At 41.7% G+C, this 27,992-nt stretch overlaps 1 protein-coding gene across 2 annotated transcripts; it reads right to left on the reverse strand.

The window, feature by feature from the left end:
* Positions 1-18,636: 18,636 nt before the first annotated feature.
* dolpp1 (dolichyldiphosphatase 1) lies at positions 18,637-27,976 on the reverse strand. Of its 2 annotated transcripts, XM_038970850.1 has the most exons (8): positions 27,891-27,976; positions 24,285-24,385; positions 22,325-22,409; positions 20,001-20,100; positions 19,789-19,887; positions 19,453-19,581; positions 19,163-19,252; positions 18,637-19,043 (listed from the first exon to the last, which is right to left on the reverse strand). In XM_038970850.1, exons 1-8 carry the CDS (start codon positions 27,964-27,966, stop codon positions 19,007-19,009), a joined length of 717 nt encoding a protein of 238 aa, XP_038826778.1. In that variant the 5' UTR covers positions 27,967-27,976; the 3' UTR covers positions 18,637-19,006. The 2 variants fall into 2 exon arrangements, with proteins under 2 accessions (XP_038826778.1, XP_038826779.1); XM_038970851.1 differs by lacking the exon at positions 18,637-19,043 and having other exon boundaries at positions 19,191-19,308.
* Between the last annotated feature and the right edge of the window lie 16 nt (positions 27,977-27,992).

Consider the following 27,992-nt stretch of genomic DNA (forward strand, 5'->3'; position numbering starts at 1 on the left):
TAGGCACAGCGCATGGAACCACCGTTGGCATGCAAAACATTCAATCAAAACAAAACGTAACACGTTATAAATAATATAAAATATCAATGCAGTATGACGAATGATGAATTAGCCATCCATTGTGTTATATCATAAATTGTCTAACATGCCGTCACTGTTGTCAAAAGATATAAACATGTTAAATAAAGTTACTAACCCAGTCAGTCTTTGGGCCACATCCAGGTTCTTTATCAGTGGCACACATGAAGCAGTTGTTGGCTTTGTTGAACTCTGAAATCATAGGCATGAACTGAACATATGGCTGTCCCACACTACTACATAAAAATAAAGAATTTACATTTACCTTGAAATAAATGTCATTACATAGCAGACATTTTTAGTATATCCTCAGCCATTTATTTTCGCAGTTGCTCCATGTGTTTTTGAAGGTTCCATATCAATTTGGGAGGGGATGTTGGGGAAGTTCTGTGCAACTTTTTGGCCATCTACACCAAAAAATAAAATAGAGTTTTTGACCTAATTGTCACATAACAGCTAACCATTCATTATTGAAAATATAACTATCAAACCTGCATGACAAAGACCCCACAGCTGAAGGTGTCCAGCTGCATGGTGTGAGTTATTTCCCCTCCTTTCCACTTTATGTCCACCCAGTTGTCTTTTCCATGGCAGGATCTTCTCATTTTGAAGTATTCTCTTTATGTAAAAATAATGGAATTATGATTAGTTATAGGCAAATGGATACACAAGCCAACTTTGTATGCTGTTTTCACTATAATCTAGTAGTAATTTATTAGTAGAGGTAATTTCCTTTATTCCCCATTCTTCACACAGCCTAAATTATAGGCACTGAACCATTTACAGGACAATAATAAAAGTAGCATATAGGATCCAACCCTATCACAGAGTGAATAAATGTAGAGCGTTTGTAGACTAAGAAAAAAATATTAAGTGACAGTTTCATCAGTACGTGCTTAAAGAAAGTCATATCACAAAGATCACAGATGACAGTGCCCACCAAATCTATGACAATAGAGAATGAATTGTAAGCACCAAAGTGTGTTTGTCAAAATAATATCTGAAAATATCAGTTGTTGAACATAATACTTCTATTTGCAATAGCAATTTATGATATATGCAGTTGAGGAATATTCCATGTACCAACACTACATGTAGGACGGACATAAGACATTCCCACATACAGTATTTTAAAAAAATGTTTTATTTCACCTTTATTCAACCAGGTAGGCCAGTTGAGAACAAGTTCTCATTTACAACTGCGACCTGGCCAAGATAAAGCAAAGCAGTGTGACACAAACAACAACACAGAGTTACACGTGGAATAAACAAACGTACAGTCAATAACACAATACAAAAGTATATATACAGTGTGTGCAAATGAAGTAAGATTAGGGAGGTAAAGGCAATAAATAGGCCGTTGTGGTGAAATAATTACAATTTTGCAAAGAAACACTGGAGTGAGATGTGCAGAAGATGAATGTGCAATTAGAGATACTGTGGTGCAAAGGAGAAAAAAACTAAACAAATATAAATAAAATAAATAACAATATGGGGATGAGGTAGTTGGATGGGCTATTTACAGATGGGCTACGTACAGGTGCAATGATCTGTAAGCTGCTCTGATAGCTGATGCTTAAAGATAGTGAGGGAGATATGAGTCCCCAGCTTCAGTAATTTTTGCAATTGGTTCCAGTCATTGGCAGCAGAGAACTGGAAGGAAAGGCGGCCAAAGGAGGAATTGGCTTTGGGGGTGACCAGTGAAATATACCTGCTGGAGCGTGTGCTACGGGTGGGTGCTGATATGGTGACCAGTGAGCGGAGATAAGGCGGTGCTATACCTAGCAGAGACTTATAGATGACCTGGAGCCAGTGTGTTTGCGACGAATATGAAGTGAGGGCCAGGCAACGAGAGCATACAGGTCGCAGTGGTGGGTAGTATATGGGGCTTTGGTGACGAAACGGATGGCACTGTGATAGACTGCATCCAATTTGCTGAGTAGAGTGTTGGAGGCTATTTTGTAAATAGCTTATTTAAGATGGTGAGGAAAGCACTTTTAAAGAATAACCAGGCATCCTCTACTGACGGAATGAGGTCAATATCTTTTCAGGATACACGGGCCAGGTCAATTAGAAAGGCCTGCTCGCTGGAGTGTTTTAGGGAGAGTTTGACTGTGATGAGGGGTGGTCGTTTGACCGCGGACCCATTACTGACGCAGGCAATGAGGCAGTGATCGCTGAGATCCTGGTTGAAGACAGCAGAGGTGTATTTAGAGGACAGGTTGGTCAGGATGATATCTATGAGGGTGCCCGAGTTTACGGATTTAGGGTTGTACCTGGTAGGTTCCATGATAATTTGGGTGAGATTGAGGGTATCTACCTTAGATTGTAGGACGGCCGGGGTGTTAAGCATATCCCAGTTTAGGTCACCTAACAGTACAAACTCTGAAGATAAATGGGGGGCAATTAATTCACATATGGTGTCCAGGGCGCAGCTGGGGGCTGAGGGGGGTCTGTAATAAGCGGCAACAGTGAGAGACTTATTTTTGGAAAGGTGGATTTTTAAAAGTAGAAGCTCAAACTGTTTGGGCACAGACCTGGATAGCATGACAGAACTCTGCAGGCTGTCTCTGCAGTAGATTGCAACTCCACCCCCTTTGTCAGTTCTGTCTTGGCGGAAAATGTATACACATACATAAAGGCATTTTTCAGCTATGATTTTAACACTCAGAATCCAGAATGGATATGACAATGTGGCCAGCACAGGACGTAATACACCCATACAACAATCTACTTTTGTTCTTCTTGACTTCTTATCTGGTAAACTGCTACTATGTGTCAAGAAAAGAGCCCCAATTAGGGTTTAGTGTACTCCAGTAAAAAAGGGCTGGTTTAGATTAAAAACTATTGCCCTGTGTTCCCGTTCATAGAGGCATGAGAGACTAGTCAGTGGTAGAATTGAGTTGGCACTTTATTGGCCCAAACATCCATAGACCCACAAGGTTGAGGTTACTCATGGACAGTAATTAATAATACTTTTTTTATTTTTTGCATTGATGCATTGTGTCTTCTAACTGTCCAAGAATAGGATCCAAAGTGTTAGGAAATATTTGTTCCCATAAATACAAAGGAGGATGTCTCTCCTCATACCTCTGGCACTTTAGTCAGACTGCCAGACTGTGCACCACAGAGCCAATCAGGAGAGAATACATACAGGTCAACGGTGCCAATTGAAAGTCAAGGGGTGTGTCTGTGCCTTTTGGATTACTCTCTCTTTACAGAGAACCCCTGTGGTTCAAGTCTGCTCTGCGCATGTCTGAAAGTGACAGAGCCAGCAGCCAAGAGAGTTTTTCACAGTATGTCATAAAAAAGTATTACACTTAGATCCAGTACAATGGAATAACTAAGATCTGAATTTGAATGCAGCGTGTTCCGATTCCTCCTTCTCTTTCTGTCCAGCAGGTCAACCAAAAACACTGGGCCTGATGGTTCATGCAGATACTGGGGAAGCAATATAGAAATGTATTGATCCCTTAAATGATTTTACTATTAAATGACCCATATCACAACCCTCATACCTCTTCACAAAAATGTACCTAAATCAATTTTGGAAAAAGGATTTTACTCACAAAAGACATAGGAATGTATTTTCCCAGTTAGAAATAGTAGGCTATGCATCAAATAACTATTTTCATCAGAAAAACGAACCCTCAAATGCACTATTGCATTTTGTAAGTTGTCTGCAGGTGGCTTGTTGTGAATGCACTCAAATATCAAGTCATTATCAGGTTATGTAAACTGTGTTCTAATACTCAACATAGAAGGATTTGTCTTAATGTACAGTATATGAAAGTGATGCTATGTAAAAGATTCTTTCACATTATCAAGTTCACTGTGACTGATAAATCACTGCCTATTACTGTGATTAAAAAGAGCATATGAAACAGTGTTTTTCATGAGGCCTACCTGTGCACCTTCCTTTAAGCACCTCTGAACACATCTCCTGTCCTTCATCCATACCACATAGCCATTTGCAGATCTTTTCAGTGTCCATGTGAAAGATAGTTATTGCGAGGATGGTACATTTAAAAAATATATTTTTTTAACACCCATGTAAAATGAAGGCCTGCAAAGCTTACAGATTTAAGTCTAATAGCATGAGATGAAAGTACACAAACAAGAGTGTGCAATATAGAAGGGTAGTCAGGGGACATTAGGTCACATGACCTTGGAGCTATTGAAATTTAACATTTTGAAAAATGCATGTAAAACCATGTGAGATGAAAATGGACAAACTAAAGGGTGTGCAATGTGTAGGCCTTCTGAGTGGACATTCTGAACCTGGTTTGAAGTCACTAGGTCACATGACCTTGGAGCTATTGAAATTTAACATTTTGAAAAATGCATGTAAAACCATGTGAGATGAAAATGGACAAACTAAAGGGTGTGCAATATAGAAGGGTAGTCAGTGGACATACGGAACCTTGTTTGAAGTCATTAGGTCACATGGACAAACTAAAGGGTGTGCAATGTGTGTCTATGCCATCGGGTTAGCTACAACCAGTTTTGAAAGTGTTTGGAGTAATGGTTAAAGAGTTATTTTGTCACTATGTTGACGGTCCGTAAATGCTGTTGGTGGACGTAAGGAAAACTACTGGCGAATATCCGGCGAATATCCAACTTGAAACTGTCTTTACCTCGGTCTAGATTACATGGTTGCTTTCAAGACAAGGTCGTTCTAATTAATCTGTTGTCAGTAGAGTAGGCCTAGAATACCATCGTATTAAAAAAATATTATGTTAATGTCTCCAGTGATATAAAGTGTAGTAGAATTGCATTTAATGTTTTTTCCCGTGCAAAGGAAAAAAACGTCTCTGATATAGCCTATAAACCTATGCCACTACGCACTTATTAACAGCCTAAATTATCACTATCCAATCTACTCATCACATTAGGAATAGTAGGTTCACATTAGCCCGCAAATGCGATGATAGAGGCATGTAATACTTTGTTATAAGCAGCATTTCTATGGTGAAAAAAATGGATTCCCAAAACGTGAAACTCATGCGACACATGCTAACAGCTAGACTACAAGTTATCGAGCCAACTAATTTTGCTTCGTGTTGTTAACGCCTGGTTAGCATAACAGCGAAACTAAACTCAAAATCGATAAGACTTGACCTACCAATGATGAAATGATCGTAGCAAACCCTGTATTGACAGCTGTCTGGGTTGAGGTCTTGACGGGCAAAAAGGTTTCTTTGCTTTTCTGAGTTCTTGAGTCTTATCTCATTGGTGTTTCATGATTGCGGGGAATCTGTAAACATCTTTTCCCCCTTTGTGTTTCCGGCCTCGTTTGAGCAGCCATATACTCCAAAGAAAATGACCGTGGTGATGAATCAACTAGTTCTAGTCACTTTTATCATTCCGTTTGGGGTAGCCCTTCGGCTGTTGTCAAAATAATTAATGCGGTGGTCTTCCAACATGGCCGCCAGGAGGCGTTCTACGTCAACTGAAAGCTCTCCAGGGTTGCCAGGTCCAACTAAAATTTCTAGCCCGATGACATCTGAATACTCACAAGGCCTTTTTTTTGCAAGAGGTGAGTTGCCACATTTATCCAATAAACCCTTTTTCCATAACGTTTTCGAGCTAAATAAGAACGAATATCGTCATAATTTTTAACAACGTAGGCTAAGAAGCAAAATTAGGTTTTTCCATCAAAATAATAATTATTGCGAGTTTAAGGATATGTTCCAAGAGAAAAGACAAACCGCCCTTATTAAACTCTAAAGATAATTTTCCATCAATGGATGTCAGTCTAACTTGTTTTGACTGCTATGATTAGGCAACAAGGCCCGAGGTGTGGTATATGGCCAATATACCATGGCTAAGGGCTGTTCTTAGGACATGAGACATATACCACAGGCCATATATGTCACGTTCGTCGTATGAATCGGACCAAGGCGCAGCATGTGTACATTCTTTAATATATTAAGAATGAACACTGAACAAAATAACAAAACGACACATGAAGCTATACAAATGAGTGCTGACAGGCAACTACACATAGACAAGAACCCACAAACACAAAAGGGAAAATGGCTACCTAGATATGATTCCTAATCAGAGACAACGATAAACAGCTGCCTCTGATTGGGAACCATATCAGGCCACCATAAACATACACATCACCTAGACCTACAAAACCCTAAACTTACAAAAACCCTAGACAATACAAAACCCCTAGACAATACAAAACTAGCGTACCCACCCTCGTCACACCCTGACCTAACCAAAATATAAAGAAAACATAGATATCTAAGGTCAGAGCGTGACAATATACCACAAAGAACAGCCCTTAGCCGTGGTATATTGGCCATATACCAGAAACCCCTGAGGATCCTTATTGCTATTATAAACTGGTTACCAACATAATTAGAACAGTAAAAAGTAAGTTGTCATTCCCGTGGTAAGCCTCTGATATACCATGGCTTTCAACCAATCAGCATTCAGAGCTCAAAACACCCAGTTAATAATTGTAAATCAACCCTGTTTGCGCATGTGCATAACTATCGATAAATCCGACAGGAGAGTTTGAGTGATGAAAGTTAGACAGGATCTTGAAATATCTGTGCAAGAAGCACTTGGATGAACTTAAACAAACTAATGTTAGACTATATTTTGGCAATTGTGCCATTATTATGTGCCAGATGTTAAGACTACAAATAGTTATAAATGGCCTATTTGTGAGATTAACTTATTTTATTAGGCATAGGCTACTGACTAAAATCTGGGTTTATAATTGCAATTACATTTTGCCATGGTTTGCTGAGCTAGATGCAGGTAGCCTATAGCCCCTGATAGGCCAACATCTAATTTCAGGGAAAAGTCCACAATGAAACTGACATTACATGTGGAGAATAATACATTTGCGATAGAGCTGTGACCAAGATCACAATTGACAGCTTCCAATTTAATTAACTAAACATGGCCATTAATAATTGCAAAATAACACAAGGCTACAACAACAAACTGAGTTATAGGCTGTTTATTAAATCTGTTTGTCAGCTCCAGGTAGGCTACATAAGTGGCACAAATTGATTTGCAATGACTCCAGTGATATCATAATTTCAATATATATGTATTGTATCAAATGGTAGGTTACAGTAGCCTGCAATTGTAACAGTTTAAAACTTTAGTCCGTCCCCTCGCCCCGGGCGCGAACCAGGGACCCTCTGCACACATCAACAACAGTCACCCACGAAGCATCGTTACCCATCGCTCCACAAAGGCCGCGGCCCTTGCAGAGCAAGGGGAACCACTACTTCAAGGTCTCAGAGCAAGTGACGTCACCGATTGAAAGGCTATTAGCACGCACCACCGCTAACTAGCTAGCCATTTCACATCCGTTACACAATGGCATATAAATTAATAGCTTACTTGATGGCCAATATATGCTAATGTAACCTATCATTCTCCACTTTCAATGTAATTTTCATTGTGGACTTTTGACCACAACACAAGCACACGAGGGAGTAACTTCCATTCCAAATTTCCACTCACGCAGTGCTCCAAACCCTAGAACTGTGCATGAGTAAAACTCTTCACTAGATACTGTTAAGAAAAGTCTACATTAGAATTTACTTTAAACCACCTCTGAGAGAAACGCCTAAAGTCGTTTTCCAATGCTTTGTTCCCGTTCTATCAGTTCTAGTGCTTTAATATGTTTTATGGAAACAGAGTGTCTCCATAATGACCAATCTAAATAGCATACCTGCAACTTGTAAAAAGTTGTCACAACGTGTATTCTCAGCTGCAGCACTCTCTCAACCAGTGCTCTCAACACGCACACATGCACAAATCTTGCTGCTGTGATTGCACACTGTGGTATTTCACCCAATAGATATGGAAGTTTATCAAAATTGGATTTGTTTTCAAATTCTTTGTGGGTCTGTGTAATCTAATATGGTCATACATTTGGCAGGAGGTTAGGAAGTGCAGCTGCTGTAGGCCCTCCTTGGTTAGGGACAGAAGCAGCAGATCATCAGCAATTAGTAGACATTTGACTTCAGATTCCAGTAGGATGAGGTCAGGTGCTACAGACTGTTCTAGTGCCCTCGCTAATTCGTTGATATATATGTTGAAGAGGGAGGGGCTTAAGCTGCATCCCTGTCTCACCTCACGGCCCTGTAGAAATAAATGTGTGGTTTTTGCCAGTTTTAACCGCACACTTGTTGTTTGTGTACATGGATTTTAGAATGTCATATGTTTTTTCCCCAACACCACTTTCCATCAATTTGTATAGCAGACCCTCATGCCACATTGAGTCAAACGTTTTTTTGAAGTCAACAAAGCATGAGATGACTTTGCCTTTGTTTTGGTTTGTTTGTTTGTCATTAGGGTGTGCAGGGTGAATACATCGTCTGTCGTATGGTAATTTTGTAAAAAGCCAATTTGACATTTGCTCAGTACATTGTTTTCACTGAGGAAATGTACAAGTCTGCTGTTAATGCAGATAATTTTCCCAAGGTTGCTGTTGATGCACATTCCACGGTAGTTATTGGGGTCAAATTTGTCTCCACTTCTGTGGATTGGGGTTATCAGTCCTTGGTTCCAAATATTGGGGAAGATGCCAGAGCTGAGGATGATGTTAAAGAGTTTAAGTATAGCTAATTGGAATTTGTGGTCTGTATATTTTATAATTTCATATAGGATACCATCAACAGCACAGGCCTTTTTGGGTTGGAGGGTTTGTATTTTGTCCTGTAGTTCATTCAATGTAATTGGAGAATGCAGTCAGTTCTGGTAGTCTTCAATAGCTGATTCTAAGATTTGTAACTGATCATGTATGTTTTTGCTGTTTGTGCTTTGTTATAGAGCCAAAATCATTGGAAAAGTAGTTCATCCAGATCTCCATTTTGGATAGATAACTCTGTGTTGTTTGTTTGGTGTTCCAATTTTCCCAGAAGTGGTTAGATTCTATGGATTCTTCCATTACATTGAGCTGATTTCTGACATGCTGTTCCTTCTTTTTCCGTAGTGTATTTCTGTATTGTTTTAGTGATTCACCATAGTGAAGGCGTAGGCTCAGGTTTTCTGGGTCTCTATGTTTTTGGTTGGATAGGTCTCTCAATTTTTTTCTTAGGTTTTTGCATTCTTCATCAAACAATTTGTCATTGTTGTTAATTGTCTTAGGTTATCTGCTTGAATTTTTTTTATTTGATAGGTCAAATATATCGTTAAGGCTTTCTACTGCCAAGTTTACATCTTCACTATTACAGTGAAATGTTTTGTCCAGGAAGTTGTCTAAAAGGGATTGAATTTGTTGTTGCCAAATTGTTTTTTGGTAGACTTCTACACTCCTTTCTATAGCATTTCTTTATATTGTGCAGTTCCTTTGGCTTTGATGCCTGATGATTGAGCATAGCTCTGCTCAGGTAGACTGTAATTTTGCTGTGATCTGATAGGGGTGTCAGTGGGCTGACTGAACGCTCTGAGAGACTCTGGGTTGAGGTCTGTGATAAAGTAATCTACAGTACGGCTGCCAAGCGATGAGCTGTAGGTGTAACTACCATAGGAGTCTCCTTTAAGCTTTCCATTGACTATGTACAGACCCAGCATGTGACAGAGCTGCAGGAGTTGTGACCAATTGGTTGTTTTGTCATAGTTGTGTCTAGGGGGGTATATTTGGGAGGGAATACTGTCACCTCCAGGTTGGTGTTTGTCCCTCTGTGTGCCGAGAGTGTCAGGTTCTTTTCCAGTTCTGGCATTTAGGTCGCCAAAGACTAGTACATGTCCCTGGGCCTGGAAATGGTTGATCGCCCCCTCTAGGATGGAGAAGCTGTCATCGTTAAAGTATGGGTATTATATAGGGGGATATAGGTAGCACAAATGAGGACATTTTCTCAGTTGAGATCATTTACTTATTCATTTCTAGCCAGATGTAAAATGTTCCTGTTTTGACAAATGTAATACCGGGTTAGGTCTGTTCTATACCAAATTAGCACACCACCTGAGCATACCCCCCCCCTGAGCAGTGGTGTCTAAAATACTTCAGTAAAGTACAGTTACCCCAAAAAACGACTTTTCATATTTGACAACTTTTATTTTTACTCTAAAGAAAATAATGTACTTTTTACTGCATTTCCCCTGACATCCAAAAGTACTTGTTACATTTCGAAAGCTTAGCAGGATAGAAAAATTGTCAAATTCACACACTTATCAAGAGAACATCCCTGGTCATCTCTACAGAGTCTGAGCTGGAGGACTCACTAAATACAAGTGCATTGTTTGTAAATTATGTCAGAGTTGTATTGTACACCTGGATATCAGATTTTTATTTTTGTGTCGTCTGGTTTGCTTAACATCAGGAATGTGAAATTATAAATACTTTTACTTTGTAATTTAACTAGGCAAGTCAGTGAAGAACAAATTCTTATTTTACAAGGATGGCCTACCCTGGTCAAACCCTCTCCTAACACGGACGACGCTGGGGCAATTGTGCACCGCCCTATGGGACTCCCGATCACGGCCGGTTGTGATATAGCCTAGGATCGAACCAGGGTCTGTCGTGACGCCTCTAGCACTGAGATGCAGTGCCTGAGACTGCTGCGCCACTCGGGAGCCCCAAGTGTATATAACTATTACATATACTTTTGATACTTAAAGTACAGTTGAAGTCGGAAGTTTACATACACCTTAGCCAAATACATTTAAACTCAGTTTTTCACAATTCCTGACATTTAATCCTAGTAAAAGAATTCCCTGTCTTAGGTCACTTAGGATCACCACTTTATTTTAAGAATGTGAAATGTCAGAAAAATAGTAGAGAGAATGATTTATTTCTTTCATCACATTCCCAGTGGGTCAGAAGTTTACATACACTCAATTAGTATTTGGTAGCATTGCCTTTATATTGTTTAACTTGGGTCAATCGTTTCGGGTAGCCTTCCACAAGCTTCCCACAATGAGTCAGGTTTGTAGGCCTCCTAACTCGCACACGCTTTTTCAGTTCTGCCCACAAATTTTCTATGGGATTGAGGTCAGTGCTTTGTGATGCCCACTCCAATACCTTTGACTTTGTTGTCCTTAAGCCATTTTGCCACAACTTTGAAAGTATGCTTGGGGGTCATTGTCCATTTGGAAGACCCATTTGCGACCAAGCTTTAACTTCCTGACTGATGTCTTGAGATGTTGCTTCAATATATCCACATAAGTTTGCTTCCTCACTTCTATTTTGTGAAGTGCCCCAGCCCCTCCTGCAGCAAAGCACCCCCACAACATGATGCTGCCACCCCCGTGCTTCACGGTTGGGATGGTGTTCTTCGGCTTGCAAGCCATCCCCCTTTTTCCTCCAAATATAACGATGGTCATTATGACCAAACAATTCTATTTTGGTTTCATCAGACCAGAGGACATTTCTCCAAAAAGTGCAATCTTTGTCCCCATTTAAAAAAAAAAAATTCACCAGGTAGGCTAGTTGAGAACAAGTTCTCATTTACAACTGCGACCTGGCCAAGATAAAGCAAAGTAGTTCGACACATACAACAACACAGATGTGCAGTTGCAAACCGTAGTCAGGCTTTTTTATGGTGGTTTTGGAGCAGTGGCTTCTTCCTTGCTGAGCGGCCTTTCAGGTTATGTCGATATAGGACTCGTTTTACTGTGGATATACTTTTGTACCTGTTTCCTCCAGCATCTTCACAAGGTCCTTTGCTGTTGTTTAGGGATTAATTTGCACTTTTCGCACAAAAGTATGTTCATCTCTAGGAGACAGAACATGTCTCCTTCCTGAGTGGTATGACAGCTGCGTGGTCCCATGGTGTTTATACTTGCGTACTACTGTTTGTACAGCTGAACGTGGTATCTTCAGGCGTTTGGAAATTGCTCCCAAGGATGAACCAGACTTGTGTAGGTCTACAATTGTTTTTCTGAGGTCTTGGCTGATTTCTTTTGATTTTCCCATGATGTCAAGCAAAGAGGTACTGAGTTTGAAGGTAGGCCTTGAAATACATCCACAGGTACACCTCCAATTGACTCAAATGATGTCAATTAGCCTATCAGAAGCTTCTAAACCCAGGACACAATTTTCTGGAATTTTTCAAGCTGTTTATTAAAGGCACAGTCAACTTAGTGTATGTAAACTTCTGACCCACTGGAATTGTGATACCGTGAATTATAAGTGAAATAATCTGTCTGTAAACAATTGTTGGAAAAATTACTTGGGTCATGCACAAAGTAGATGTCCGAACCAACTTGCCAAAACTATAGTTTGTTAACAAGACCTTTGTGGAGTGGTTGAAACACGAGTTTTAAATGACTCCAACCAAAGTGTATATAAACTTCCGACTTCAACTGTATATTTAAAACCAAATACTTTGACTTTTACTCAAGTATTTTACTGGGTGACTTTCACTTTTACTTGAGTCATTTTCTATTATGGTATCTTTACTTTTACTAAAGTATGACAATTGGGTACTTTTTCCACCACTGCCCCTGAGTCTCTTCCCTGTTTTACACCTGGTAGTTTGGTGGATGGGACTACCAGCTCTCTGTAACCTAGAGGGCAACCAATGGGTCCGTCTCCTCTATACCATGTTTCTTGTAGGATGACAATGTCTGTATTTCCAATTTCTTTGATGAAGTATGGGTTCCTGCTCTTTAGGCCAAAAGCAGATGACCTCAGACCTTGTATATTCCAGGATGAGATAGTAAAAGCTTTGTGTTCCATAGTGTCTAGTGTTGTTTTCGTGTGGTTTAGGCCCGGACCATCACAGTAGATGTGAGCAGAGCATGTTAAGCATCTGATACATACCTCTTAGGTCGTAGGTGCATTAGTGGGGGTTGGGCCTGTGGCTCTGCTCATGGCCTGGGCATAATGTGTGGCTGGTCCTTGCTGCAGGGTGGGGGGCATGGGGTGGCAGAAGGGGCATAGGTCTGATCTGGGGGGCCTATATATGGTGTGGCCAGGGTTTGTTTGGGGTGGTCTCAGCTGGTTGGGGTGTGGCTTGTGAAGCTATGGTCTGGGTAGAGGTCCTCTTGGCGTGGGTTCTCTCGGTGGAGGTCCTTCGGGAGGGGGTCTCGCTGGTCTGGGCGGGGTGTCTGTTGCTTCTGTGTGAGGTTCCGGGTGTTGCGGTTGAGGGTGATGTCCTTCAGGGTCCTGGCAAAAGTTGGGATTACAGCCTTGTAGAGGTGGACCTGGTCGTAAAGACTATTCAAGTCCAGGGTGGAATGGTGGGCCAGGTAGACATTAGGTTTTGAGGCACAGTCCCGAGAAATGCTTGCGTTCACCCGCTGTGTGGTAGCAAGGTGAATGTCTTTTCGTGGTAGCAGGGTGGAGATAACCGCTTGTGTGTTGGGGAAAGTGAAAGAATCTTTTTAAAATCACTCCCTTGAGTGCTGTGGCCACCCTTTCCTGTTGGGCCCTCAGGTTGTTTGTGCCTTTGTGAATTATAAATGTGGCTGGGGGACCCTAGTCTGTCCTCTGACATCTCCAGGGCATGCCTAGTGTTTGGGCACCAGGGTTTAGCCACTTTGTGTTTGGGAAAAAGTTTATTCTCTTGAATGTATTTGCCATTTGAATCAATGAGGAGCACAATTTCTGGCTTTTGTGTGTCCTCAGTGGATGTGTGGGGGTTGTCAAGAGAGCAACGAGGGGAGCTGAGAAGGGGGCAGTTAGGAGGGGGTGGGGTCTGTTGGGTTGGTGGGTCCTGTGTTGTCTGTCCCATTGTGGTGTTGACGTTCTGGTCCGGGGTGGGCTGTTTTGCTGGCTACTCTGGGGGAGTGTCCTGCTCTCTGTCACACCTCAGCTTTCTCACTCCCTCCTTCACTGCTGTTATCTGTCCCATGTGTTCCTCTTCCTCCACCTTCAGTGCTGTTATTTGTCCCATGTGTTCCTCTTCCTCCACCTTCACTGCTGTTATCTGTCCCATGTGTTCCTCTTCCTCCACCTTCACTGCTGTTATCTGTCCCATGTGTTCCTCTTCCTCCACCTTCACTGCTGTTATCTGTCCCATGTGTTCCTCTTCCTCCACCTTCAGTGCTGTTATCTATGCCATGTCTTCCTCTCTCTCCTCAAATTCTCTCACCTCATTTTGGAGTGCAGCCAGCTCTTTGACGGCCGTCCATCTCCACCTTCCAGGTCTTGTTGTTGTTGGGGGGGGGGGTTGTTGTTGTGCTGGTCTGTTCTGTCTGGATTGTTTAGACTAGCTCTCTTAGATCCACCATTTCACTCTCCAGCTCTGTGAATTTATCCCTCTCAATGATGGAGGAGCAGTGCAGTTGTGGGACCTGGGTATGTTCAGTGCTTGGGAGGGGGTGACTATCCTCGTCTGCAGGACAGTTTTGAAGAGGTGTGATCAGACTGACTCAGGACAGGGGAGTTGTCACAGAGAGAGAGCTTTTCCTGCTGTGCTCTCTCTCTGATCCTGTAAAAGTCCTGCTGGCACTGCTAGAGGATGCCCTGCACCATTACTGTCCCAGACCTGTACACGTTGACAGAGGTTGTTTACATTTCCTCCATGTCTAGTATTCTGAGTTTCCACCCTGGGCCACTACCCGCTCTCTTGACATGGGGGTAGTATGCTCTTATAGCACTGTGCCATGCCAGGGGATGGTTTGTGTGGAAAATTAAGTTGCTTATGTTCCCTTCTTTGTAGCAGTCCGCAAATAGTTTCTCAGGATTGTCCTTGAGCTTCTTTTTGTACTTATTCCATGCAGTGTTATTTTTAATATCCAAGGGGTACTGTACTGTGATGACATCTGCACAGGGATACACCATGACACAGGGGGCTTTAAAAGCATCTGCATTTGGGTGTGGGAGGTTGGCAGCAGTTTCACATTGTTAGGCTCAAGAGTTCACACATCTCATTTCACACTTCAGTGCCAATTGAAGTTGCAGCCAGGTCTGTTCTGTCCTAGCAGCTTGGTAGCTTAGTTGCCTTACTTACTAAGCTTAATATAAAACAAAATTACCTGGAGATAAGGCTTTTACTTTTTGGCTTCAGAAGTAAGTTCAGACTGAACATTACTCACTCAGTTCTTCTGTTGGATGGTATTTCCAGGTTTCCGCTGTGTTTCTTCTGCAGGTTTTGGTTTGTTTAAAAAAAAAAAAAATCGTGATAGTAAGAATCCATTCAGGTAATTTTGTCCAAAAATCAAGGTTTTAAGTATGGCATTTTTTAGGTTTTACTGTAGAGGATAGTTTCCTGTATAAGTCATTGTGATTTTTTGTTGTTGAAGTTTATCTCCTGAAAAATTCAGGAGCCAATGAGCTCTCTCTCATTCACTCAGTAACAGCCTGGTCATTGCCTGAGAGTCAGCAGCAAGTCACAGTGAAATATATATCTATATTTTTAAAGGAAAATGTCATGGCGGCAGTGGTACATTTTCAAAAGTAGCCCAATTTGCAAGAAAACCACAAACATGGCAACACTGAAGCCCTCTATAGATGGGTTAGTACACTGCAGTTATTCTGCATCCAAAATACCAGGCAACTGCAGTTACTGCACTTTTATCTTTTTTTGTAAGGGAAGAAAGTACCATGTGGGGTATAGTAAGTGTCTCGTTTCAGGTTGTTCTTGATACCATGTCTTGTTTTGAGGTGTTTTGACTGATTTCATGTCAATAGGGCAAACATTTCTAGCTAGCTAACCAACAACTGTAACGACATATTGGACACAAGTGGTCAATATGCAAATGTATGTTTTAAATAAACATTTGAGATTAAATATAGCTTACATGTTTATAAATTATGTAAGCCAATCCTGTCTGTTTAGACCCATAGTTGTACATGCATTGGTTTTGTTGCTAAACAACCAAGCAGTCAATATAAACCACAGCCCTCTGCAAACACACCTTCTCTGATGTTGTTTTCAAGGCAGTACTTATTTAAAGTAGGTAAGAATATCATGTTACCATTGGTGTATGGAACGGAGAGTTAGGATGACATCACCCTGTCCCCTTAATAATCCTGCCTCCTGAATCCAAGTGTTTGACATGGGGGAGGGAACCAGAAACTATGATCAAACTTTGTCAATGTAAAAGCAACAGTAATTTTTCATACTTGTTATCATACAGTAATTTGATCGGGTTTCATCCAAATATCATGACTGACACTTCATGACCTTAAAAATATGTCCAACATTTTTGTTCAATAGTCCCAAAATATGACATCTATAAAATACATAATGATGCTTATCTGGACCTCTGTCTATTTCCATACCATGGACCACTTTTTGTTGATTATTCACTGAAGAATTAGAGGGAAAAGAAGCCTACAATTGTACATAAACACGTACTTTCTTTATTCAGCCCGATATGGGTTACACTAGATGAAAAAAAAAAAGATAATCTAAGAGAACTACTTCCCTTTATGGAGTTAATGACATTTCCAAATCAGCTTTTGACCCTCACCAGACCGCTTCAAACATCAGTTGTTGCATTTACGAGAAGAACACAGCGTAATCAAAATGCTACGATTGACCTGAGGTTTCCTTTTCAAAACAAACAAAAACATTTTTTTTCCCTCAGCAGTCATCTCGTTTGTTTTTCCACCAAAAGATATGGAATGTTTTGGAAAGGTAGGTGAAAAGAATGTTTGGAAAGACATGTGGCAATCCACCATTTCATGTTCTCTCGAACTGCAACAAAAATGGAAAAAAAGAAAACAAAAACAAATCCTAGGTTTCTGCTCCTGGGGTGTCAGACATGCAGGGAGAAAGGGGTTGAGAAAACACTCCTTTGCTCACTATGTGAGTAAGAGGCGCAGAAAAACAACACTTCCCCTTGTGTTGTGGTGCTTATTTCTCCACTTCTCTATCATCTCCAACAAACAAAAATCCAGAACTCGTTGCTGTACAGCAGGTAAACTATCCCTAGCTTGTACAGTATGTGAGCGCTTAAACGCCTGTAAGTCAATTTTGGAAACGAATACATAAGGTTGGCAGTCATACAGAGACAGGAAAGAGGTGTCAGAGGGGTCTTTCTCCCCCACCTTTTTCTTACATTTTCAGAGTTCAAATGTGTTTATATTACGTTTTACACAAAAAATGTTTGCTTCTGCAATATAAAAAATAACAAATTTCATGCTGTTTTAACATCAGCCAATATTTGTTACTTGACAGAGCCCTCTTTCTTGGCTTTTGTGAAAATCTTTTTCTTACAGTACATGGTTACCATCTGCGCATGTGCTTTTACAGTTAAAATATAAACTCAGCAAAAAAAAGAAATGTCCCCTTTTCAGGACCCTGTCTTTCAAAGATAATTTGTAAAAATCCAAATAACTTCACAGATCTTCATTGTAAAGGGTTTAAACACTGTTTCCCATGCTTGTTCAATGAACCACAAACAATTAATGAACATGCACCTGTGGAACGGTCGTTAAGACACTAACAGCTTACAGACGGTAGGCAATTAAGGTCACAGTTATGGAAACTTAGGACACTAAAGAGGCCTTTCTACAGACTCTGAAAAACACCAAAAGAAAGATGCCCAGGGTTCCTGCTCATCTGCATGAACGTGCCTTGGGCATGCTGCAAGGAGGCATGAGGACCGCAGATGTGGCCAGGGCAATAAATTGCAATGTCCGTACTGTGAGACGCCTAAGACAGCGCTACAGGGAGACAGGACGGACAGCTGATCGTCCTGGCAGTGGCAGACCACGTGTAACAACACCTGCACAGGATCGGTACATCCGAACATCACACCTGCGGGGCAAGTACAGGATGGCAACAACAACTGCCCGAGTTACACCAGGAACGCACAATCCCTCCATCAGTGCTCAGACTGTCCGCAATAGGCTGAGAGAGACTGGACTGAGGGCTTGTAGGCCTGTTGTAAGGCAGGTCCTCACCAGACACCACCGGCAACAACGTCGCCTATGGGCACAAACCCACCGTCGCTGGACCAGACAGGACTGGCAAAAAGTGCTCTTCACTGACGAGTCGCGGTTTTGTCTCCCAGGGGTGATGGTCAGATTCTCGTTTATCGTCGAAGGAATGAGCATTACACCGAGGCCTGTACTCTGGAGCGGGATTGATTTGGAGGTGGAGGGTCCGTCATGGTCTGGGGCGGTGTGTCACAGCATCATCGGACTGAGCTTGTTGTCATTGCAGGCAATCTCAACGCTGTGCTTTACAGGGAAGACATCCTCCTCCCTCATGTGGTACCCTTCCTGCGGGCTCATCCTGACATGACCCTCCAGCATGACAATGCCACCAGCCATACTGCTCGTTCTGTGCGTGATTTCCTGCAAGACAGGAATGTCAGTGTTCTGCCATGGCCAGTGAAGAGCCCGGATCTCAATCCCATTGAGCATGTCTGGGACCTGTTGGAGAGTGAGGGCTAGGACCGCCCCCCCCCAGAAATGTCCGGGAACATGCAGGTGCCTTGGTGGAAGAGTGGGGTAACATCTCACAGCAAGAACTGGCAAATCTGGTGCAGTCCATGAGGAGGAAATGCACTGCAGTACTTAATGCAGCTGGTGGCCACACCAAATACTGACTGTTACTTTTGATTTTGACCCCCCCCCCCCCCCCCTTTGTTCAGGGACACATTATTCCATTTCTGTTAGTCACATGTCTGTGGAACTTGTTCAGTTTATGTCTCAGTTGTTGAATCTTGTTATGTTCATACAAATATTTACACGTGTTAAGTTTTCTGAAAATAAACGCAGTTGACAGTGAGAGGATGTTTCTTTTTTTGCTGAGTTTATATTAATTTATCATTAAATAGTATACCTCTTGCACGGTCTTGCATGCATTGGGGGAGCATTTCGGCAAGCTATACAAGAAGGAGAAGCATGTGGACGGATTTGCTAAGGCTGTGGAATCCGGGCCGAGTCCAGACACTCTTTTGGTCCACCTGTAAATGGATGGCCTTTTTACCATTTCAACCAGGTCAGTCCAGAAGATGATTGATTCTCCAGTGTGTTTTTTAATGAGTGTGTGTGTGTGTTCCTTTACTCAGTTTCTCCAAGGAACTGCTGAGATTACTGAAGCTTTGTTCCAAGCTTCCGTTGTCTGTTTCTGGAGGATAAGCAGACATTCAAACCATTACTACACATGTAAACATGATTAAAAACATCAACTCTATTTGGAGTCACACAGATTCCCACCTAATGTGGTTATTAAAATATGTCCCTTACCTCGCCTCTGACCTGGTCACTGTGTACTCGAACCAAAGGATGTTGGGGATCAGGCTCGTGTCCCGCACCAGAAAGAACTCTGATATCGGCCTGTCAGCAGTCAAGGATGGCGAGAGAGGTGGGACAAAATAAAAAATGGAGACACACTGAGAAAGGGAAAAGTACACAACAGATAATCAAGATGAACACATCAGTAGCTACAGTATACGCTGCCCAAATCTGTGCCAGGCTCTGATGGTTCACTTCTTGCTAAGCCTGTGTGCCCCCTGAGAGGTGTCCCTGTTCTTTACCATGCTGCTATCTTGGGGAATAGCGGTGTCAGCACCTCCTGTGTGAAGAAGAACCAGACTACTCCTATGGTGCTACCGGCCACTCCCCCATAGAAGACCTGACTCCAAGTGTGGTACAACAGGTACACCCTGCGAAAAAGGTACATTGAGCATTTTTTTTATAAAAATTGTGCAATTCTTGTATTTTGATAATTACGGTACAGTTATTAACAGCTAAATGGTTAAGAGTTGGGACCAAATTGACAAATGTGTCATGGTCTAAAAATACATAAAAATCTAGATAAATTAGACTTAGACTATTTTTTTTACACTGGGTCTCTCCCTCCCCTCCCTCACCTGCTGTATGACACTGATAAGGCCACGCCCAACAAGGTGATGGACAGTATGTGTCTCCACAGCAGCTCCACACACCGAGCGTTGTTCGTTTGATGCATTCTAGACACAGGGGGCAAAGTGCGTCAGCCGACATCAAATGTTATGTATGGTTACAATGCATAATTATTATTATTATTTAAATAAATGTAGTCTGGGAGAGAATGGTAAGTCACCTCAAATAAAGGAAAAGAAAGAAGTAAACAACAAAAAACCAGATGAACTGGGAATGACTGGAGGGCATCCCATACTCTGTTGTCAGGGTTGTGTGCGCTCCTGGGAAAAGATACAGAAGAACAGGGTTTAACCACACGCTATAACAATCACAAATAGAACAGGGTTTAACCACATGCTATGACATTAATCACAAATATTTATGGCCATTTTTGTCCATCAAAAGCTGAAATTAGTCAAACTCGTGACGGTTAATGTCAGAGATGCTTACGTTAGAAATGCCTTCAACAAGCTGCCACCCATAGTATTGTTGTTTTGTGTATATATTGTATATTTTAACACTATCATATTAAGTGTTTTGCTAGTTTGGGATTTTACCATTTGATAATTATATGATTGATGTGAAGATTATAAATTTGTGTACAATTCGGTCTATGACCGAAAGAAACTAATAAAACCTACAACGTTAAATCGACTGACAACTGAGAATGCTCCCCGTTCTCTCCACTGTGACCCATACAAAAGCGATTGGCTCATTTGTTTTTGACTAATACAAAATCTGTGTCTGGCTGCATCCTGGAAGCATGAACTTAGTAATGCTGTGTACCATTTCTGCATTCTGTCTTGCCTACAGTATGAACTTATGTTACCATTGTTGGGTTCTGAGAATATGAAATATACTTATTCATGTTACTGAGAGAGTGCTGAGGTTTAGAGGGTCTACACCAGAAGTTAATGGTTATAGGAGGAAGGTATATAGTGTGTGCAACTAAGCTTGAAATGTGTTGAGTGCAGGGAAGCGATTACATGTGGCAGGTGTAACGGATGTGAAATGGCTAGCTAGTTAGCGGGTACGCGCTACTAGCGTTTCAATCAGTTACGTCACTTGCTCTGAAACCTAGAAGTAGTGTTGCACCTTGCTCTGCAAGGGCCGTGGCTTTTGTGGAGCGATGGGTAACGACGCTTCGTGGGTGACTGTTGTTGATGTGTGCAGAGGGTCCCTGGTTCGCGCCCGTGTCGGGGCGAGGGGACGTACTAAAGTTATACTGTTCCATTGGTGCCGTGACCCGGATCACTGGTTGCTGCGGAAAAGGAGGAGGTTGAAAGGGGGGTGAGTGTAACGGATGTGAAATGGCTAGCTAGTTAGCGGGTACGCGCTAGTAGCGTTTCAATCAGTTACGTCACTTGCTCTGAAACCTATTAGTAGTGTTGCCCCTTGCTCTGCAAGGGCCGCGGCTTTTGTGGAGCGATGGGTAACGACGCTTCGTGGGTGTCAGTTGTTGATGTGTGCAGAGGGTCCCTGGTTCGCGCCCGTGTCGGGGCGAGGGGACGTACTAAAGTTATACTGTTACATTGGTGCCGTGATCCGGGTCACGGCACCAATGGAACAGTATAACTTTAAACCGTAGTAGCGTTTCAATCAGTTACGTCACTTGCTCTGAAACCTATTAGTAGTGTTGCCCCTTGCTCTGCAAGGGCCGCGGCTTTTGTGGAGCGATGGGTAACGACGCTTCGTGGGTGTCAGTTGTTGATGTGTGCAGAGGGTCCCTGGTTCGCGCCCGTGTCGGGGCGAGGGGACGTACTAAAGTTATACTGTTACATTGGTGCCGTGATCCGGGTCACGGCACCAATGGAACAGTATAACTTTAAACCGTCCCCTCGCCCCGACACGGGCGCGAACCAGGGACCCTCTGCACACATCAACAACTGACACCCACGAAGCGTCGTTACCCATCGCTCCACAAAAGCCACGGCCCTTGCAGAGCAAGGTGCAACACTACTTCTAGGTTTCAGAGCAAGTGACGTAACTGATTGAAACGCTAGTAGCGCGTACCCGCTAACTAGCTAGCCATTTCACATCCGTTACACTCACCCCCCTTTCAACCTCCTCCTTTTCCGCAGCAACCAGTGATCCGGGTCACGGCACCAATGGAACAGTATAACTTTAAACCGTCCCCTCGCCCCGACAACTAAAGTTATACTGTTACACAGGCATTGATAAGGGGAGAGAGCCATGGATTAGTGATGGGGGGGGGGGGGTTGAGGTCAAGTCACCTTAAGGGAGAAAGAAGTTTATGGCTCGTATCACTAGTGTCCTGCCTAGCAGTAAAGAATGATGTTTATATAGATGGGTAGGAGGAGACTCAGTCTATGAGGAACGGTTAAATTTTTTAAATTTTGTAACGTTACAGCCTTATTCTAATTTTTTTTTGAATAAGGCTGTAAAGTAACAAATGTGGAAAAAGTCGAGGGGTCTGAATACTTTCCGAATGTACTGTATGAATGTACTGGGTCACTATAGTAAGTGAATTGTCGCTTTCCTCACCTTCACATGGGCGGGGCTCCCGTAGAATATGCTTCAGCAGCCAATTCACACCTTCGTTCAGGACGAGCCCCCCGAAGGAGGAGATCTAGGGATGAGGAATGGGAAAAGGATTATGTGTGATCATATGCCTTAGTCCACCATGTGTATGAATACAGCTTTTAGATATTTTCTTACAGAAATGTAACTTGCAACATCAGCCTATTCTTTACTATTAATGGGCAATAGACCAATAATAATCTCATCTATATGACCTTGCACAAGCATTTCTTTATGTACAGTGCCTTGCAAAAGTATTCACCCCCCTTGCCGTTTTTCCTATTTTGTTGCATTACAACCTGTAATTTGAATGGGTTTTTACTTGGATTTCATGTAATTGACAAACACAAAATAGCCCAAATTGGTGAAGTGAAAAAAAAAAAAAAAATGAAAACTGGTGCATGCATATGTATTCACCCCCTTTGTTATGAAGCCTCTAAATAAGATCTGGTGCAACCAATTACCTTCAGAAGTCACATAATTAGTTAAAGTCCACCTGTGTGCAATCTAAGTGTCACATGATCTGAGTATATATACACACCTGTTCTGAAAGTCCCCAGAGTCTGCCACACCACTAAGCAAGGGACACCACCTAGCAAGCGGCACTATGAAGACCAAGGAACTCTCCAAACAGGTCAGGGACAACGTTTTGGAGAAGTACGGATCAGGGTTGGGTTATAAAAAAATTCAGAAACTGAACATCCAACGGAGCACCATGAAATCCATTTTTTAAAAATGGAAAGAATATGGCACTACAACAAACCTGCCAAGAGAGGGCCGCCCACGAAATCTCACAGACCAGGCAAGGAGGGCATGAATCAGAGGCAACAAAGAGACCAAAGATAACGCTGAAGGAGCTGCAAAGCGCCACAGCGGAGATCGGAGGTCAGGGACAACGTTAGGACCACTTTAAGCCGTACACTCCACAGAGCTGGGCTTTACGGAAGAGTGTCCAGAAAAAAATAAGCAAACACATTTGGTGTTCTCCAAAAGGAATGTGGGAGACTCCCCAAACATATGGAAGAATGTACTCTGGTCAGATGAGACTAAAATTGAGCTTTTTGGCCATCAAGGAAAACGCTATGTCTGGCGCAAACTCAACACCTCTCATCACCCCGAGAACACCATCCCAACAGTGATGCATGGTGGTGGCAGCAGCATCATGCTGTGGGGATGTTTTTCCATCGGCAGGGACTGGGAAACTGATCAGAATTGAACAAATGATGGATGGCGCTAAATACAGGGAAATTCTTGAGGGAAACCTGTTTCAGTCTTCCAGAGATTCGAGACTGGGACGGAGGTTCACCTTCCAGCAGGACAATGACCCTAAAGCATACTGCTAAAGCAACACTCGAGTGGTTTAAGGGGAAACATTTAAATGTCTTGGAATGGCCTAGTCAAAGCCCAGACGTCAATCCAATTGAGAATCTGTGGTATGACTTAAAGATTGTTGTACATCAGCGGAACCCATCCAACTTGAAGGAGCTGAAGCAGTTTTGCCTTGAAGAACGGACAAAAATCCCAGTGGCTAGCTGTGCCAAGCTTATAGAGACATACCCCAAGAGACTTGCAGCTGTAACTGCTGCAAAAGGTGGCTCTACAAAGTATTGACTTTTGGGGGGGTTGATTAGTTATGCACGCTCAAGTTCCGTTTTTTTGTCTTATTTCTTGTTTGTTTCACAAGAAAAAATATTTTGCATCTTCAAAGTGGTAGGCATGTTGTGTAAATCAAATGATATTATAATTCCAGGTTGCAAGGCAACAAAATAGGAAAAATGCCAAGGGGTATGAACACTTTCGCAAGCCACTCTATGGCTTAGCGTGTGTCATGTGTCAGTGTGACACGTGTCCTGTCCTCATTTAGTGATCCAGCAGGGAGTTGGGTAACCCCGTATGGGGCAAGGATCAGGGTTACATTACTTACCGTGTGCAGTTCACGCTTGAACACTATGAGGGTGACAAAGCCTACGAGGATCGCTATGGGCAGCAGGCTGGTGTAGGCCAACACTTGTCCAGTCAGATCACCTTTGAGAACAACCAACAAGAAATTCTTAAACACAATCCCCTTGCAGGAAAATGTGAACATTCATTGGAACTTCCATCAGGGCAGTGCCTTCAGGAAAGTATTCAGATTTCTTGACTTTTTCCGAATTTTGTTACGTTACAGCCTTAATCTACACGCAATACCCCAGACATTTTTGCTAACTTAGAAAAATAACACTTAAATATCACATTTACAGAAATATTCAGACCCTTTACTCAGTACTTTGTTGAAGCACCATTAGCAGCAATTACTGCCTTGACTCTTCTTGGATATAATGCTACAAACTTGGCACATAGGAGCAAGCGTTGCGGGTACTATTTAATGAAGCTGCCAGTTGAGGCCTTGTGAGGTACCCGTTTCTCAAACAAGACATTAATGTATTTGTCTCTTTCTATTCTGGTTAGAGACAGTTTACGCTGTTCTGTGAAGGGAGTAGTACACAGCGTTGTACGAGATCTTCAGTTTCTTGGCAATTTCTCGATTGGAATAGCCTTCTCAGATCAAGAATAAACTGACGAGTTTCAGAAGATAGTTAATTGTTTCTGGCCATTTTGAGCCTGTAATCAAAACCACAAATGCTGATGCTCCAGATACTCAACAAGTCTAAAGAAGGACAGTTTTATTGTTCTATAAATCAGGACAAGTTTTCAGCTGTGCTAACATAATTGCAAAAGGGTTTTCTAATGATCAATTAGCCTTTTAAAACGATAAACTTGGATTAGCTAACAACGTGCTATTGGAACACAGGAAAAAAATAAAACCGTTTCCAGCTACAATAGTTATTTACAACATTAACAATGTCTACACTGTATTTCTGATCAACTCGATTTTATTTTAAAATGGACAAAAACAACTTGCTTTTCTTTCAAAAACAAGGCCATTTCTAAGTGGCCCCAAACTTTTGAACGGTAGTGTATATGGATGAATTATAAAGCCACGTACATTTAACAGTTAGGCTATTGATTATAGACCTAATTAAGTTGTGGTTTGCGCTCTCAATTTTCTTAGACAATTAGGGTAAGCCCTATTTGCACGGGACTAGTATTACTAGAGAACGTTGGTTATGTAATTATTACCCCAGAATGACTTATTCCAGAGGATGATTCCGACTGGATTCGTTTTTTCCAAACTGCCCCCTGTAGTTATTTTTTTTTTCTTCAAATAAATTGACCATTATGACCGATGCCTGGAGTTTTTTTCCCATAGGCGGGAATAAGTCCAGGCGATAACAGCGCTACACTGATAACTAGAGCTTGGTTCCCACAATTCTAAACCATCTTTGGTATAGTGTCGCCATAATATTTGAATTGAGCAAGTATGATCATAATCATTAGGATTTTTTAGCGATCCGTAGTAGACATCCTAAATGCACAAGCACAAAACACTCAGCCTTCAGATGTGAGCTAAACAGTGCACTTGAGATGTGTTTTAAGGCTTTATGCGAAAGTGAATGTATATATTCTAAACGTTTAGGCCAGTTGTACGCTGCTTGGCAATATATTAACAGCAAGGCTTATATTAAATAGGCACAATATTTTTTACTTATGGATTTGTCAATATATAATTCATACGAACAAAACATTTTAACAAAATAATTCACTGTGAAAGTTGATACATGTAGGCCCTTCATATAGGCTATGCGCAGCACTTCATTAAATGTATCGAATCAGTTATTGTTTTCTTGCTCAAACCATGATTAACACCTGTCAAACTCAGACATTTCTCTCAAAACACATGGATGTCGATTCGCACGCGACTAGAGTTATCAGAGGACCTTGGAGTTCGCCAAAAAACAGGTTATTCTGGCTGGAATTGTTACTCTGCACAAATTACTGACATGGCAGATTCGGACGGGACTCAAATTATAGATGTGTTTTGTGCTTGTGCACATAATTACATTCATTACCCGACCACCCCCAGTAAAACGAATCCCTTCCGAATAGGGTTTAAGGCAATGGCTGTTTCGTTGTCTCTGCTGCTCTCAATATGCAGGTTAATTTTGATATTATGCACATGGCAACATAGTGAAAGGCGCCAATTCTACGGCGCACTCTAGATTGTTTCAGTACAGTGGACAGCGACCATATCCAACGCGGGAGAAAACGCATTTGTTATAAAAAATAATATTTGATTTATTAGTGTTGCACCATTATCTTTACATAATATAACCATATACAATCAGTATCACATGTCTTCGAGTGATTGTGCCATCCGCAATGGATTAGTCTACTGAGACATACGCGAATCAGACAGGTAGGTGTTATGTTCATCATGGAAAAAAATAAAATGCGACTGCTCAACTAAAGAAATCTCAGTCAACCAACAGCCTTTTGACCAAACAATCGGCGAGTAGACTAAATGGGGTATGTTTTTGGGCAACCTGACCAAATTCACATAGAAATGTGTTATCTGTCTTTCTCATTGAAAGCAAGTCTAAGATACAGTAGATATGTTCTATTTGAGCCATTTCTATGCTTCCTGTTTTGTACTAACTTCAAAGAGCTGAAAATACAATATTTTCGGTAATGGAAAATATATTTCCCAGCGGTTTAGATGGAACAATGATTCAATGTACTTGCTTGTTTTGTCCCAAACTGAAATTAGGCAAACTATTAACATTTTTGCAACCAGGAAATGGTGGAGCGATTTCTGCGTAGCACATCTTCACGGTTGGTGGGAAATTCTGTGCTATATTAAACAGTACCAAACCTGTAACTCTCCAGTAATGGATACTAAAAATACATAGTAAACTCAGTCTCAGGTGTTAGAATCTGTAGTTAGCATCAAGCAGAAGTTAGTATCAATGTGATAACTGATTATTGAGTTAATATTCAAACACCATAAAGGTAGTTAGCTAAATTGTATGATGAAATACTTTTTTAATCGTTACCCACGTTCCATTAAAATGGGTGATGGTTGGTGTACTGGGTAGTTGGCAAGTTATCTAAACCAGCTAACTAGTTAACGAAGATGTTCGTACAATGTATTACACATCAATTTGCGTGATAAATGTAACACGAACCACAAATGTTTAGTCAATGTTTGAGGCTTGGAAGCCATAACGTTAGCTGGCCAACTACACTACACAGCTAACTTCGCTAGCTACCTTACGGTCTCACAATCAAAACGAGTTGGCTATACTGGGCCAGTAGTCAAGTAGCAAACAAAGATATATTCTAACGAATACATTTCATTATGGGCATGGGTTGTATATGACCATTTTTAAATGCAACACTTCAATGTAGCAATGAAAGCTCGAGCTAGTTAGCTTGTCATTGTGGTCAACTGCGCATGCGGAACTGTCACACAATTTGGCAGTTCATGTTCGGAGTTGTGTATACGCTTTTTCCAGGTCTCACTATTTGGCAGTTCCCGTCGGTCGTGCCCAGTCAATTGCAAATCATCCAAAGATCTCTTGCAGATTACCAAAGCGTCAAGCATCTATCAGACGAATGTAAGCGAATAATAACGCTTAAATACACTTACCAGCAGGGAACTCTATGTGGGTTAGCGATATCGACCGCCATCGAAATGGTACCGAGCACTGTTCTTCCGACGCCATTTTCCCGGACACCGGTGACGAATCAG

The sequence above is a fragment of the Salvelinus namaycush genome, chromosome 31 (genome assembly GCF_016432855.1).
Source record: "Salvelinus namaycush isolate Seneca chromosome 31, SaNama_1.0, whole genome shotgun sequence".
In the NCBI taxonomy this organism is placed as follows: Eukaryota; Metazoa; Chordata; class Actinopteri; order Salmoniformes; family Salmonidae; genus Salvelinus; species Salvelinus namaycush.